At 38.3% G+C, this 16,889-nt stretch overlaps 1 protein-coding gene across 1 annotated transcript in view; it reads right to left on the reverse strand.

The window, feature by feature from the left end:
• PHEX (phosphate regulating endopeptidase X-linked) overlaps positions 1-16,889 on the reverse strand; it is a 222,484-nt gene that overhangs the window by 184,860 nt on the left and 20,735 nt on the right. The window contains exon 8 of the mRNA XM_084791126.1: positions 14,719-14,880. Coding sequence (XP_084647252.1) covers positions 14,719-14,880 — 162 coding nt within the window. The remainder of the gene's footprint in view (positions 1-14,718; positions 14,881-16,889) is intronic.

A 16,889-nucleotide genomic window follows, 5' to 3' on the forward strand; every position in this document is an offset into this window, starting at 1 on the left:
TTACTTTAGAATGTTTGTTTGTTTGTTGAGGCCGGATCTATAATTTCAATTTCCTTATGCAGCTAAGAAAGACTTGGAACTTCTGATCCTTTTGCCTTCTGCCTCCACCTCCTGATTATATAGGATTATGTGCATACACTGCCATGTCAGATTTTACACAGCGTTGAGGATCAAACTTGCGGCTTTGTGCATTCTAGGCAAGTATTCCACAGAGCTACACCCTGAGCCCTGCAACTCCTCTTTATTCAGTGCCAGTATTCTCTAAGGATAGCACTAAATAGTTTGTTTTGTCTTAGGAAGTGTCTCCTTGCATTTTGATTTGAGTTCCACAGATTTGCCAGTTCCAGATTTAGAACAACTCTTTCTTAAAAGTAAAATGCAAAGGGGTTTGAGGTGAGGGTTCATTTACTGGTTTGGGAGTGATATATGCTATATCAGGAAGATTTTCAAAGTAGAGAAAATGACATACGACATTTGTTCTCAATTCTAGCTTGTATAACACCCTATAGGGGAAAAGAGGGGGACATATATTGTATCCCCCAATTCCTAAAATGTGAGCTCCAGACTTTGTGATTCCTCTCTCATCTATAAAAGCAGCATCAAAACACTGTAAACATAGCTTTGAAAAACCACATCCCAACTAACCTCTGTTTATACTTCCACCTAACATGAGGAGGTAAGAGGTGGACATGTTCTATTCCTGGCTTTTCAAACCATAAGGTGTGGTCCAGTGAGACTATCTCTTGAAAACTGGGTTGATGACAATAGAGAATCAAAAGCTATACTCTCTTTGTTTCTCTGTCCAGATTCTTCTCCCAGAAAAAGAATAAGCAATAGGCTCTTTAGCATCACCAGAGAACTCCAAAAGGTCAAAGGACTAAAAGGCTGTGTGCTAACTACTGTACCCACCAGATGCTATGATGGCTTCCCTGCCAGATGCTGCCCCTGACTGAGGACACTTGGGAACATCCTGAGGTCACAGAAACCAGAGGCTATGAAGGTAAGACAGTGACCCTTCCTACTGACTTAAGGAAAAATAAACAAAAAGATAATAAATATGCTTCAGCGTTCCCTGCAACTAATTCTCCTTCATTTGGATGGGCCGGATGGGGGTCTTATGAACTGGTGTCTAATACATCAGCTTCTGCCTCCAAGGTATTCTCCACAGACAGCCACTATGCTTCAGCAGATCACATCACTCATCAGGTCCCTTGACATGACATTTACAAATGGCTTCCCATTGCCTTAGGATAAAATCTAAGATCTTTACACAGCCTACAAGGCCAGTGTGCTCTGGCCCCTGCCCTCCTCTTCTGTTTTTGTCTTTTGGTCCTCTTCCCTTTTAAGTCAGAGCTCTAAGCACACTGAGCTTCTTGAATTTCCTCAAAGGCACCAGCTGGACCGAGTCTCCACTCCTGCAGCTCTTTCCGCCTGGGTTAAAATCGGAGACATTTGAAATGGTAGACCCATAATCTGTGGGGGACAAATTATATGGCTGGATTGGTTTGGGCAAGTCACATAATTTCCTTGACCTTCACTTCATCGGATGTAGGGCAAAGACAGAAATAAGCAATGATGGCTGCCGACATCCCAGAATTAGACTGAAGACTGATGGCAAAAGGATTCTCTAAAGGAATAAACAATATAAAAAATGCTGGGGCCTTGGGGGAAATGAATTATGAATTTAGAATGGACCAGACGGTAGTAGAAGCCATGCAATTTGGAACTTAATCTAAACAGCCACTATAGGAAGTCTCTACAGTTACAAACATAGGCAAAATTGTAAGTTAGCACATATTTGTATGTTCGTGCATTTTTCTTTGCCACAAATGTGTGCACCTGCGCCTATCAGAACTGCACAGTAAAGAAAAGTTTCGCTTCCTCTTAAAGACATATTGATTATTTTTTATGTGTCTGTGTGTAAAGCTGTGTGAGTTTCTATGCATTATATACCTACAGACAGCCAGAGGGCATCACATGCTCTGGAACTGGAGTTACAGAAGGTTGTGAGCTACCTGATGTGGATGCAGGGAAGTGAACCCAGGTCCTCTACAAAAGTGGAGTCATCTCTCAAATCCCTTTCTTATATGTATATAAAATCTATGGATCTTTTTTTAAGTGACTCCCACTATGCAGACATCAACACCAATGAGACTTTCCAAACAAACTTTTTTGTGACAAGCTATCATCCAACTGACATACAATTAATTTTCCTCTTATGGGAAGTGCCTTTTCACAATGTTTTATTGACATGTCAAAGCAAACAGTCCATTATTACTAATTCATTAAGCATCCACATGGATGTTATTAATCATGATGGCATTATTAATTCATAGGTTGTAAATATGCAATTGAATAAACATTTCCTAATGAATGTAAGTTTTGGGGGGAGAAAATCAAAAGAAAATGAACTGAAAGAAAAATCTCTCAGAAAATTAAGGGAAGGAAATTTCCTTGTACCACAAGAGTTGTTTTCTTTTAAATTCTTGTACTTCTTTTCAAGTAAATTCATAGACCCTAAAAAAATCTTTTTATTTACACAGTACAATGATATTTGCAACATGCAGGTTTTCGTTTAAATGATATGAAGGGGAAGAAATCAAACACCCACGTACCCTGGAGAGGACTGAATTTTTTTGTGACAGGCTGTTTCCTTTGATGTACAGAAGCCTAGCTAGCTACTCAATACACCACTACCCACACTAGGAGAGTGGGCAGTGTCTGAGACTTGCCAACACTGTACCCTCTCAGTTTTCTTCTCAGATTGACTGAATCAGGTAAAGTGCCTGGCTGTGCAGGTCTGTAATCCCAGGGAGTTCAAACACTGACTGAACTGCAGATCCAGTTCAAGTGCAGCTAGGCAACTTAGTGAAACTCTACCTCAAAATTTAAAAAGTCAGAGATGGGGCTGAGGCCCTAACGTGGTGGGAACATAGTGGTAAAGTGCTTGCCTATCATGAATAAGTCCCTGGGTTCAACACCAAGTAGAGAAAAAATAAAAGTATATACTTATATTTCATACTTTGATCCCAAAATGAATACTTTTTCGCATGTTATCATCTCTGAAACTGGACTTTGTTTTCAAACAATCTACCTGGTGACCACATAACTACTGTTACCTGCCCAGGCACCAACATGACCATAGGCACTCTCCAAGCAGTACCTAAAATGAGCTGTATGCAAGGATGGGAAGGTGACACTTAGGACTTCAGAAAGATTTCAGCACAACTTGACAATGAAATGGAAGCTTATCGGACATACTAGAAGGCCATGTTCATAGAAATGGTCTTAGATAATTGACAGGGGATGATTTCTAAAGAAATGTTGAATCACTGCTGCTCTTCATGAGCAAGATGGTATTTTGTAGCAAAACAAAGATGATGATTCAAAATCTAAAAGACACTGTAAGCAAATTTTAGTAATGCCCGAATCAGTGTTTTGTTTTGTGTGTTTTTACTTGCATCCTCCATTTTAATGAACATAAAATAAGAATTTGGCATATAAATTAACATCTAGGTAGGTTTAAAAGAAAGTCTGTAAACACAAAATAGAAATCCCCAGGGATATAAATGTATTGAATTATAGTCTACTTTACCTTGGCACATGATAAGTAATGGTAGGTGTTACAGTTGCCAATACTCTTAATTCAATGAAATATGGTATTAAATTTGGGATGGCTATGGAAGACCATATTGTGCATTCACTGACTTAATTTTAAGTCAAATACATAGAAGTTACAATACTGCACATAGCTAAAAAGTTACCACTTCAAAAGAACCAATATTTTGTCAGGCAGTGGTGGCCCACACCTTTAATCCCAGCACTTAGGAGGCAGAGGCAGACAGATCACTATGAGTTCAAGGCCAGCCTGGTCTACAGAGGGAGTTCCAGGATAGCTAGAGCTGTTACACAGAGAAACGTTGTCTCAAAAAAAACAAAGAAAAAATTCAATATTTTAATTCTAGGAGAAATAAATACACCAAGAATACCAAAGCTGTATTTGGATTTAAGTAAAGTACGTGCACGTGCACACACACACATGCACACACACACACACACACACACACACACACACACACACACACACCACAGCTCAGAGGTTCCAGAAGGAAAGCAACACCTTTGACCTCAATTAGCAGAGCAGAATTTTACATCTCAATATACTTTCAGTGGTGGGAATGCAATGCAAAGTGTAGCTTGGAGAGGGCGGGTGTCTTTTGTCTTCTTAAATTATTCCATGGTGTTAGGCAAAATGTAAGGCAATGTAAGTCAAGACAAATTAGTAAGTGAGCAGGAGTGTTTCTTGGCATTCTTCAGTGTCAACTAACAAAGCATACCAATAGACTAGTCACACTCGATGGTTCTCATATCACTAAATTCACAAAACCATCTCCAACAGACCTTAGGCAGTTTAACAAATGGAAGTAAGGGTATGATTAAATGATAACATCTCTATGAAGTTCATGGTGCTGATAGGCCTTTCCCTGTACAAGGAATTGCCACGTTGTAAAGATGTTTAACCTATATACACCTTCAGTCACAGATAAAGATTTCTCATAATTCATCTAGTTAGAGAGTCCAGAAATAAAGGTAGGAAATTAGCAACTCACTTCCACCATGCACTTTTGAAGATTCAACCACCATTTTACTATTTCTCGTATCTTCCTCTTGTCCGTAACCAAGAGGAAGATTATAGAAGTAACAGATTTCCCTTCTAATCTACAGCAAAGGAAATCTGAGTTCTCTGCTTCTATCAGGAAGTCTGGATGCCTTTGGGAATTCTCACCAACAATCCCGCATTTTCACTCCATTGTGGCTCTAATTTCTAGCAACCAACAGCAATAACATATGGCTACTTGGAGGAACTTCAGGAATTGTAGCCACCCAAGATCATATGAATATGCCTTCCAGCTGTTACCACCAAAGCCAGGCAGGGGTTTTCTACACCTGCCAAACAGCCCTCCTGTTTCCGGAAGTGGTTTTTCAAAAATATGCAAACTCTTAAGTGCAACTGTAAAGAAAATTTCAGGTACATACTAACCATGGAAAACAGGACCTGGGTGTGGGCAGGTGAAGAGGTGGCATTGTGGGTGTGCACAGCTTTCTTTCTCAGGACACACATATCCTGTGTCATCAGCCATAGCAAACAACATGTATTTAGTTGAAAGAACCTAAATTTAGTCAATGATCTCCTAGAGTAAAATGTTTCCTTCCTCCTCCAACTTTCAAGCTCACAGGAAACTTTTCATACTGTTAGAATACTTAAGCAACCAAAATGCCCCCTTGGCTACCCTCCCACTCTTTTTTTTTCTTTCTTTCTTTCTTTTTTTTTTTTTTTTTGCCATCAATATTCTCATGCAGAGAATTTTGAGGCTGTTGTTCCACTTCTCAGAAATTCAGCATTCTCTGTTTCAAGTTTTTAAAAAAATCTAAAGAAAGAAAAGAAGGAGGAGCTGGAAAGATGATTCAGCAGTTAAAAGCACTGGCTGCTCTTCCAGAGGTCCTGAGTTCAATTCCCAGAAGCCAAATGGTGGCTCACAACCATCTATAATGGGATCTGGTGCTCTCTTCTGGCAAGCAGGTGTACATATGAGAAATAGAGTTCTCAAATACATAAAGTACATAAGTAAAAAAATTTTTAAGACAGGAAGGAAGGCAGTCCAAGAGCTATATTCACCCATCTTGCTTCTGTCATCTCTTCCCTATTTATCCTTTCCTTCTAACAAAGTAACAGGTCTTGTTTTTGGAATCTGGCTCCAAGCACCTCCAGATGTATAATCTCCTTACCCTACCATAGCCCATGACTTCAAGCTCAACTAATGGTCCCTGTTTTCAAGGACGGATATTTACTTCTTCCTTACATCATGTACTGCTGTGGTTATTGATGTACATCCTATTTAGTATATTGCTTTCTCTATCATCAGTACAATTCATAAGTTTTTCTAACTACTTTGTGACAGAAGCTACATCAACTAGAGTTGAGAATTTTCTTTAATTCCTAGATTTAACACATGGCAGCAGTTAGCAAGCTCAACTGAAAAGATACTTCTTCCATGGCCTGGGCTAGTCTTTCATCAGTTCAAGAGTTGCTATTGGCACAAGCCTCTGAACCCAAATGTGCAGTTTCATCAAACATCCTCAGAAACATATATTAACTGCCAGTAATGTGCTTATTATCAAAAGAGTCTAGACAGTGGCCTGTTGAAGGAGCTTTGTAAACATAGGTTCACAAAAGAAACCAGGTATTCCAAAACACAGTTTAAAAAACCCTTGTGGACATGGGTTCACTAAGCCCATCCTCAAGTGATTGTGGGGCAAACTGAAATAAAGCTTCCACATACAAAAAAAGGAAAAAAAAGCCTTTTGGATTTACCATGTCATTCACAACACACAGCTACTTCATTAATTCATTAAATGACAATATCAGACCTATTGTCTAACTACCACTAAGATTTGAAATGGTGATACAAGCAGATACCATCATCTATCCACATGCAACATTTCAAATAACTTAGGAAAATAATCACAAACAAAAGTCACAAATGCTGCTGTGTTCACAGAGATGAATGTAAGTATATAGTCACTTTTTCTCATTCAGATCCTTGAATTCTGTCAGTGGTCCTCTTGGGGGCCTGTGGGGCTGAGTTAAGGATCCCTTAGGAGCAAAGGAATAAAAAGAGAGAAGAGAAAATTGATGGGAAAAAATTTAAACAGCACCAAGAGAGGATCTAGAACACATAAGGCAAGTACTCTACCAATAACCTACATCCCAATCCCAAGGTGCGACCTTTTAAAAAGTGATTAGGCCACAAGGGTTCTGTTGTCATAAGTCAATTAATGGTATCATTTGGAGGACCTGGTTATCTATCAAGACAGTGCCACTCCTTTTTCTCTCTGCTTTATGTTCTTGTTTGCCTGCTCTCCATGTTATGACACAGTATAAAGACCTTCACCAGAGGCCAATAGCAGCCTACATCAGCCTGGAGAAACATGAGCTAAATTAATTTCTACTGTTTAAAAATTACTATATTTGTGATACACTCTTTTAGAGCATCACAAAACACACTCTCAGGCTTGCCTCTCTCAGGTTCAGTTTCTTCATGTTGAGTCTTTGAAGACTACAGTAGACTACAGTATTCCATTTTAATAGTGTTAAAATTTGGGAATCAATAAAAGCTATTTTTATTTCTTCAGTATTCACTATGTATTCACTATGCATTAAAAGCTTTTAAATGTTCTTTTAATCTTTACAAGACTAACAATAATCATAGATTGCATTTACTTAATCCTATGCAAAATAACATTTCTAAGTATCTTGTTGAATTCACTAACAGGTTCATCACATATGTAACTAAGGTTTAAAGACTTCCTGAAGGTGAGATGATTTACAAGTGGTAGTCTCAGTTCCTTTCAGAGCCCAAACTTGAACCTCATATTATCAATTCTTATTGTCCTCATCAATATTTTGCATAAGATTATACTACAGAGGAGTCTTGGAAAGGCCTATGTCTAACTAACTGTCCATGTTCCTCCCTGTTCTCACTCCCTAAGGCCAAGAAATTAGACAATTTCTCCTCCTTTCCTATCGTGAGCAAATTCTGGTTGTATCTCAGGACACTTCTGGACTATGTACAAGGCCCCAGGAACAAAAAGGAAAAGAAAAAGAGAAAACTCCACCTGTCCCCACTCAGCCATCCATGACAATTACTGCATCAGCTGCACACAAAAAGAACATTTCTTCTCTCCTTTCTTCAACAAATGTTTACTTGACATCTCTCTGTTATGTACTGTGTCATGCTTCTTTCTAAGTCTGTTGGACTGGTTCTAAAAGCAACCAGATGTTTTGTTTATTTTTATGATTGTATTTTAATTATTTTATATTTTCATATTTATATCATGTACAAGTGTTTTGTTAGCATAGGAGATAAAGAAGTACAAAGAAAATGTGTCCCTTTAAGTTATCCTCACGGAAAATTTGACCTTCACACAATAAAGTTTTCAAAATAGAGAAAAAAAGGAGTGTTCCCTTAATGACATGGTTCAGCTGCTAAATAGAATCTTACCTGGAGTCTAAAAAACACTGCACTTTTTGGCTAGATTTTCTTCCTAAGCTAGTTAAAATTGGAGTGTCTGTTATTTGTAACTAAACACAATTCATGCCAGGAAAAAAAGTGAATGTTCAGTAGATAGTCTTGACTACATAGATTAGTCAGTGCAATTCTTCTACACAAAGAGCAATCCACAATAGCCATACTTTCAGTTCTCAGTGTTTGAGTTTATTAAGTATACAATAAAAAGGCAAAAGAACAAATAACAAATAGAAGACATATAAAAGTACTAGATAGGGGCTGGAGAGATGGCTCAGAGGTTAAGAGTACTGACCATTCTTTCAGACTTCCTGAGTTCAACTCCCAGCAAGCACATGGTGGCTCACAACCATCTATAATGAGATCTGTTGCCCTCTTCTGGCCTGCAGGTGTACATGCAGGCAGAGCACTATATACATAATAATAATTAGTTTTTTTAAGTACTAGATAGATAGTAAAACATCATCAAATCAACCATCTTGAAAACATCCAGCAGTTAACAACTGGATTAACCTAATTGAAAAAACAAGCAAAAGTAACATCATCAAATCAGTTACAACATCCAGAAAAAATGACTGGAGAAATTCAACTGAGAGTCATGCTACAGTACCTGATTGAAAGATTTGCAGGCAAAGCAGGGCATTCTCTTCTTAAGCAAGTTCTACCTTTCAGTCTTACCACAGGCATTATTAATATATTGTCTATTGCCACAATCAAAGTACTACACACTTGAATCTATTTGAAGTCCATGTATTTTCCCAAGAATATCAAACCCTTCAGAATAAATGCAGTGAGTGGAGCTGCTTCCATTTGAGCATATTCAGTGTATTTATATGAGCTACTAATGTCAGAAAACCTATATTAAAGCTACAGAGGAGTAGACCACACCTGAAACTGAATACTTAAGAGAAAGTAAAGAAATGGTTTCCCTACTTGCTGTTCTCAGGGGTAAAATGTTTTAATAACCTTAACTGTTTGCTTATTTTTTCTTCCCATTACAGGGCCAGGGGGCCCCTCTGCCCCATGGCACAGAGTAAGACAAAGACATAAACTAGAGGAAGAAACAGATATATAAGGAGAAAAACAAAGGGAAGACTGTCACAACTAATTGAACACAAGCTTTTACACCAGATAGCCATCCCTAATGACATCCTTGTGTCATCTTCCTGCTTAGAAAGAGAGTGTATCCTAGAGATGCATTTGCATTATCTGAAGTCATGAGAAAAATTAAATTCTGTATCTTAAGCAACTCTAAAATTTTTAGAAAAGGTTTCCCCCAACACACTATACACCAAAAATGCAAATGGTGCATGAATAAGAAAAATTAGAAGACAAAAGTAACTTCTCAATGCAGTACCTGTGTGTGTGTATGTGTGTGTGTATGTGTGTGTGTGTGTGTGTGTGTGTGTGTGTGTGTGTGTGTGTGTGAGTGACAGTGGCATGATAAAACATGCAGTTAGTGGTTTCTTATGAGGCCATACCTAAAAGAGCTAACAAGTTCTAAAAAAATTTTTTTTGAATCTTCTCTGAACAGGTTTACCCAGTTTGTCCAGGTGATTCATTCAAAATAATTAAGGCTGAGCTTTTTAGTAGGAGTAAAATTGCCAAGTCTGAGTTCAACCAGAACTACTCAGTGAGGTCCAGTCTACAAAGTTTCCTGGGCTACAGAGTGAGACATTGTCTCAAAGAAAGAGAGAAGGGAGAAGGAGGAAGGGAGGGAAGAGGAGGAGGGAGGGGAGGGGAGGGGAAGGGAGGAGAGGAGAGGAGAGGAAAGGAGAGGAGAGGAAAGGAAAGGAAAGGAAAGGAAAGGCCCACACAACAGATGGTTGACTCTTTTTGTTTTTTTGCGAGGGGGGGCTGCTTTGGGGTTTTTGGTTGGTTGGTTGGTTGGGTTTGGTTTTTGGTTTTTGATGGCTTGGGTCTCTGTGTAGCTTTTACTGTCCTAAACTCACTTTGTAGACCAGGCCGGCCTCAAACTCAAAAATTCACCTGCCTCTGCATCCTGAGTACTGGGATTAAAGGTATGCACCACCAATGCCTGACTGGATGGTTGATTCTTAATACTTCCTCATCCCATGCCCACTTGAAAATAATTTTTAAAAATAATACATTGTGTTTCTTCACAAAATACTGGCCAAGATATCTATCCCTTGATAAAAATGGCCTGGCCCAACCTTGAGACCTCTTCCTTCTGCCTCACGTTTTAGAAGTGCTCACTGGCTCAATTTCTCATGCATAAATAGTACATGCCATTCCATCTTTATGGTCACATGAAGACAGACTGGGAAGGGTTATAGTAAGGATATTTTAGGTCACCACACCGCTACATTTGGTCTTTTCCCCTCCACAAAACCATCTTGCTTCTTTGAGACAACAAGAAATAGTTATTTTCTAAGTAGAAATCTGAGTCATACATTTCATTTAAGGGAAAAATTCACAAAGCCTGGTTGCTGCCTTCAATAGAGGGCAATTTTTCATCAGCTGGATCTGTCAGATCCATTTTATTTCACAAACTGGACAGCCAAATCTGTGTGTTCTCTACGAGCCGTAAGAAAATGGTATTCTTTTCCCTGGCAATATTGTGCTTTATTTTGGGACATTCTTTTTATCAAAAATGAGGGGAAAGACCTTGATAGAACTCAACATTTTCAAAAGTACATGATATTTATAAAGGATAAAGCCAGCACAAAACATAAAACATTTGGTAGATGGTACTTCATGAACCTTAACTTCATTTGAAGTAATTCAGAGATGCAAAACACAAATATTTGTTGAGGGCTTAACCATGTGCTAAAGTGAATAACTTCTATGAATCATCTTTTCCAGTCCTTAATCCTCTGTGCTGGTTCTTCTATGCCATTTTGAAAATTAGAAAACTGAGCTAAAAAGAGATCAGTCATCGTCCCAAAGGACAAAGAGAGCAAATGAAAAGAAACCAACATGCAAAACCTGCCCTCTAGGCTTCAAAACCTCATACTCTTGAGTGGCTTACAATGAAAAACATGACTTGCAACACTTGAAACAAGAGTTCCATGATCACTTCTTACATTTGACAACTACAGTGCTTGTCACAAGAGGACTTTGAATTGTGCCTTCCAGAATTTAGAAATACACAAGAAGCCTGCTACTTTGTTTTCCAAAGCAAAGACAATCTTTGTAACTGAATTAGACAAAACTGCCACACAAAAGCCACAGAAACATATGAATTGTAAGCACAGACACAAATGCATGAAACAAAATACTGATTGCATTCTAGCCATGTCTTAAGAATGAAACATTCTTAGGTAAGATTTATTTCAAAATTATAAGTTTAATTCAGCTGAGGAAATCTAGAAAAAAGGTAAAAGACATTCCAAGTCTCCTGATAAATGGCAAAAAGACACGTTCTTGGAGTATGCCCTTTGTACACTAGGAAAAAATAAGAAATACTAGCATAAATTTCAGAAAAAAATATACATATACACACATGTCAGGGGATGAAACCTTGATCCATTACTATTCAAGGTAGGAATAAGAATCTAGCTGGGCTGCATAGTCTGGTCTCAATGTGGAAGGAGGTACTTAGTCCCGCTGCGACTTTAGGTGCTGGGGTGGGTTGTTACCACTTTGGGGGAGGGGAATGGGAGGAGGGGTGTGAGAGTGGGACTGAGAGGAAAGGAAGGAGGGGCCTGGTATCAGGCTGTAAAGTAATTAAATAAATAAATGAAAATACTAAAAGAAAAACAAATGAATAAAAATTTTTAAAAGAAAACTTACACCTATTATTGCTGCTTTTATTCAACACCATTCTGGGGATTCCACCCAAGAGAGAAGTAGGGAGAAAACTATATAAATCTTTCTTAACTTTCTTATCTAAAACAGTTTCAGAGAAGTTACCAAAAATCTATCGACAAGCCTAATCAGATCTAGTATAAATATAACAAAGCTTGCTTTTGTTATCAAGAGTTGTCAGTCTCTGTCCATAAATATTAGAGAGTAAATATCTCAAGCTGTGCTGGCCATATGGTTGCTCTAGCAATGACTGAACATTACCACTGCTGCGCAAAGGCAGCCACTGACTATGTGTATTTGAGTAAAGGTGGTTGTGCTCCAGTAAAACTGTGTTCAAAAAAACAGGAAATGGGCTGGATATAGATCATTGGCTACAGTTTGCCAACCTCTACTGTACTTTACAACATACACAGAAAGAGAGAGAGACAGAGACAGAGACAGAGATAAACAGACAGAGACAGAGACAGAGAAAAATAAAGAGAGAGGAGAAAGAAAAGAGTTGTTTTGAACATCAACAAAAAATAAAAGCCTAAAACTAATAATTCTGAAGAGTACTTTGCATATATCCATCAAAACTTAATTATAAATACTATTTCAATCCAATGATTCTTTTTCTGGGGATTTATTCCATGGGTAAAGGTAGATAAGGAAATAGAGATGTGCACACAAGGCAACTTACTAGTATGTTATCCATTGACTTTACCCACATCTTATTTATTAAAAACAATTTCCATTCAGATGCATGATATCAGCTTTTTTAGAAATATGGGTATGCATAGAAAATTATGCATATAGACTCATAAGGTAGACTCATGGGCAAATTTCTATTTTTTTATTTCATCTAAATGAAAACACAAGTTTTGGAGCACCAGAGATGGTTCAGTGATTAAAGCACGTGACAAGCAAGCATAAGGACAGAGGTTCAGATTGCTAGAACTCACATAAATACCCAGTGAGTGTGGCAGTTCTCCTTTAATTCTAGCCCTCAGATGGTGGAGAGATGGGATCTTTCACCATATCAAATTAGTTAGCCAGGCTAGCCAGACTAGCCATATTGGCAAGCTCTGGGTTAAATTGAGAGATCCTGCCTCAATGAATAAGGTGGCGAGTGATCAAGTAAGACTCCTATTGGTGAACTTTGGTTCTACACACACACAAACACACACACACACACACACACACACACACACACACACACACACACACGGTGCACACAGGCATCCAAATATTAGAAAACACATAAGTACACACACCACATATACATGAGGAATAAAATCACATTTTATTTATTTTTTAAGAAAAGAGTCAGGTGGTGGTGGCGCACACCTTTAATCCCAGTACTTAGGAAGCAGAGGCAGGCAGATTGCTGTGAGTTCAAGGCCAGCCTGGTCTACAAAGTTAGTCCAGGACAGTCGAGGCTACACAGAGAAACCCTGTCTCGAATACCAAAAAAAGAGAGAGAGGAGGGAGGGAGGGAGAGAGAGAGAGAGAGAGAGAGAGAGAGAGAGAGAGAGAGAGAGAGAGGACCAGTGTTTGATTCCTAGCACCCACATAGATAGTGGACCTCAAGCATCTTTAACTTGAGTCCTAAAGATTTAAATGCCCTCTTCTGACCTCTGCAGACACCACGAAAGCATGTGGTGCACATACATACATGCAGGAAAAATACCCATATACATAAAAGAAAGAAAGAATTTTTAAAAAATATCTTACAGAGAAATAAGTATTAGTCTACGAATTCACTGCTCAAGGTGTTATTTATGTCTCCATAGCACAGAAATCTTATCTGTCAGGTTAGAGAAAGCCCTTAACATTCTTAAAAACTCTCATTGATAATATATCAAGACTATATAATAAAATTTAGTCCTAATTTTAAAAAGTACACTTCTGTAATTTATGTCTCTTTGTGAAAATATATTTTTCTTAGAGTTAAAATATGTTTCTGATTACTTAGCCAATGGTTTCACATTATATGCAATATACAAATTGGTGCATATTTAATATCCACCCACTTAAGATCTTAAAAACATAGACATGGGGAAGAAAGAACTATAATTCTTCCCAGTTCCCCCAAATGGTTTGTATTACTGAATGCAAGTTACAAGACATACTTTACACAGTTGTCAAAAAGAAGAAAAATATGGTTTTTATCTTCTAAAAACAATTACCTTATCTAGTTTTTGAAATCTTCCTACTTACCTCCTGAAAAAGCTTGCTCCAACAGCTTAATATAAGAATTAAACTAACTGCAAACACAGTCTTGTTCAGCAATAGACGTTTCCAACTTTTGGCAGGATTACACAAGCACACATGAAAATGTCTGTGTGCACATGTGAGTCTGTGTATGTGAGCTTGTCATTGCTCCCAAGGTCATGGGAGAAAGGTAAGTGTCCCAAAAGCTAACTTGGAAGTTTACAGGAACATTATGACAATCATGGGTCATCCAGTGTTCTCAAAATGAGGGCAAAAGACAATGAGGTGTTAAAAAACATTCTGCAAATTTAAAATCCAGAAGACAGTAGGAAAGAAATGAGGCTTACTTTCAACAAAGTAAACCCATACATTTCTTGATATACCATACTGGTCATTAACTATCCTTGTGCTCCCAAACTCTATTAACCTCCTGAAACAGAATTTACCATTGCATTATCAAGCAAAAAACTAACAGTCTGCAGTATGCTTGTGTTACAGAAATCAGGAATCTGAAATTCAGAAAATTTCCTATCTTCTACTAAAACAATTTTTGGAAATAAATTTAGTACAGTTTCAAAAACAGATAGTCCAAATTCAAATACTGAACTATGTTTCTTGTCAGATATTATTCTGGAAAGAGTACCACCAAACTCTGGTAGAAACTTACCCTTCAACTTGAGGTCAACATTGTGTCTCAGCCAAGGATAAACCCCATAGCTTGGCATATCTTCAGGAATTGGGTTATTGCTTATCCAACCATCACAAGCAAACCGGAAGAAATTGTCGCAAGGATCCACAGAAAGATTTACTTTGCTCATGATGGCAGCAGCTATTTAAAAAAGAAAATCATAAGATTAATGACAAGCACTAGATATTGTATATTGTTCTTTTCCAAAATAAACAAAAAATTTCATATCAACCAGTTTTCAAAAATTGGCTTCAATATTTATCCTCAAAATGTCTCTCTGGATGAACTTCACCATATAAAAATGACTGTCTTCAAAGTGTATAGGAGAATGTTAGGTGAAATTATTAGTTTTGAAAAAACAAGTTACTAGTTTTTTCAGATTGTCCCTAATATCTTTGGGGTATGCAACAAGAATATAAATGAAATATGTGATCGATTGTTGGCCTTTCTTCCAACCCACATATTCCCCTGCAAACTAATTTGGCAATGCTTCCTATGAAACAATAAAGCCAATTTGCCCTGTTTCCAGTGATGCTGGGCTCCTTTTCTCAGATTATTTGAGCAACAAAAGTGGTAGGGATGGCTTTTTGTGATTTTCCAAGCTAAGCATTTAAGAAGCCCTGTACCTCTCTGCTGGAACCATTCAAATGGAGCCTTGGGACCATCCTTTGAATAATCCTGGAGAATAAGAGACCATGTAAAGTCCCAATAGAATGTCCTCCCCTCTGTCTCAGTTTCCTGGTAAGTGAAGGCTTTCGTGGGACATGCCCCTTGGGCTAATATGCAGATATAAGTGAGTATATACCATTTAAGTCTTTCTGCTTCTGGGTTAACTCACTCATTATGCTCATTTCTTGTTTTTAATAGCTGAGTAGTATTCCATAGTGTATATGTACCACAGTTTCTCTATCCATTCTTCTACTGATGGACACTTAGGCTGTTTCCATGTTCTAGCTATTATGAATCAGGCTGCTATGAACATACAGGGGGAGGTAATCCCCCTCAGGAACAGTCATAGGGGAGGGGAATAAGGGGAAAATGGGAGGGAGGGAAGAATGGGAGGCTACAAGGGATGGGATAACCATTGAGATGTAACAAGAATAAATTAATAAAGGAAAAAAAGAGACCATGTAAAGAAAATATAAGTTCATAATCAATCCCTGGATGGCCTCAAACTCATAGCCATCCTCTTACCTCAGCCTCCCAAGTCCTGGGAGTACAGTTATGAGCCACTACACTTGGCTGTATCTATGAGCTTTAAAATAAATGATTACATGTGGTTCCGACTCTGTTTCTCTGCTCTTCCTGGCAGAGTCCCCTCTGGCCACCATAGCTGAGGTGATCCTGAGGGGAGAAAGCAGGAAGCAGGAACAGCCTATTGCACAGGAACAGACTTCTCAGTGAAACAGGTCATTTAATTGGGAGGAATTAGGGCTACTTAAACCTTTGGAGGATGAGTAGAGGGTAACAGGGTAAGTGTACATCATTGGCTGGGACCAGGGTGCTGAGAATGCCTTATTTGCATGAGGAGGAATTCCAGGTGCTACCAAACATGACCTAATAAGGGAAGAGGATGTTTAACCTGGCTACTGGACTACCTATTTAGGAGGGCAAGGGTGATGGCACAGGGCTACATGCACTAGGGTATGCAGGCCTGGGGCAGGGGAAAAGCAGTCCTATTCCTGGTGATCTCAGGATGAGATTTGCTGGTTTTGGACATACTTCAATCCCACTCTTGCTCTGAGTTGTCTCTCCCCAACTCCCACAGTTCCCTGGGAGGGGAACACAATTGCTGGCTGCAACAATATGCACCAACTGCTTTTTAGAAGACACCCAATATTTTAATAACACTGGAAGGCTGACACTCTGAGCAATTTTCATACCTTAATTAATGCCAGAATACATTTTTAATTGAAATAATGAAAATCCAATGAGTTTTCAGCTAAATTAGAATGAATTGCCCACACATAAATGTATGTTTTGGTTATGTGGGCAGTTCCTCCAGGTTAAAAAAATAAGATTAGCTGTGTCTCTACCTACACATCTTATGGAAAAGGCAAACCACTGTTTGGAGTCATTGAAATGAATACACAAACACCCTAATTTTTTAATTCATTTTTGTATTTTGTATCTCACTATTTAATCCTAGA

The sequence above is a fragment of the Acomys minous genome (assembly GCF_964271855.1).
Source record: "Acomys minous genome assembly, chromosome: 7".
Classification (NCBI taxonomy): domain Eukaryota; kingdom Metazoa; phylum Chordata; class Mammalia; order Rodentia; family Muridae; genus Acomys; species Acomys minous.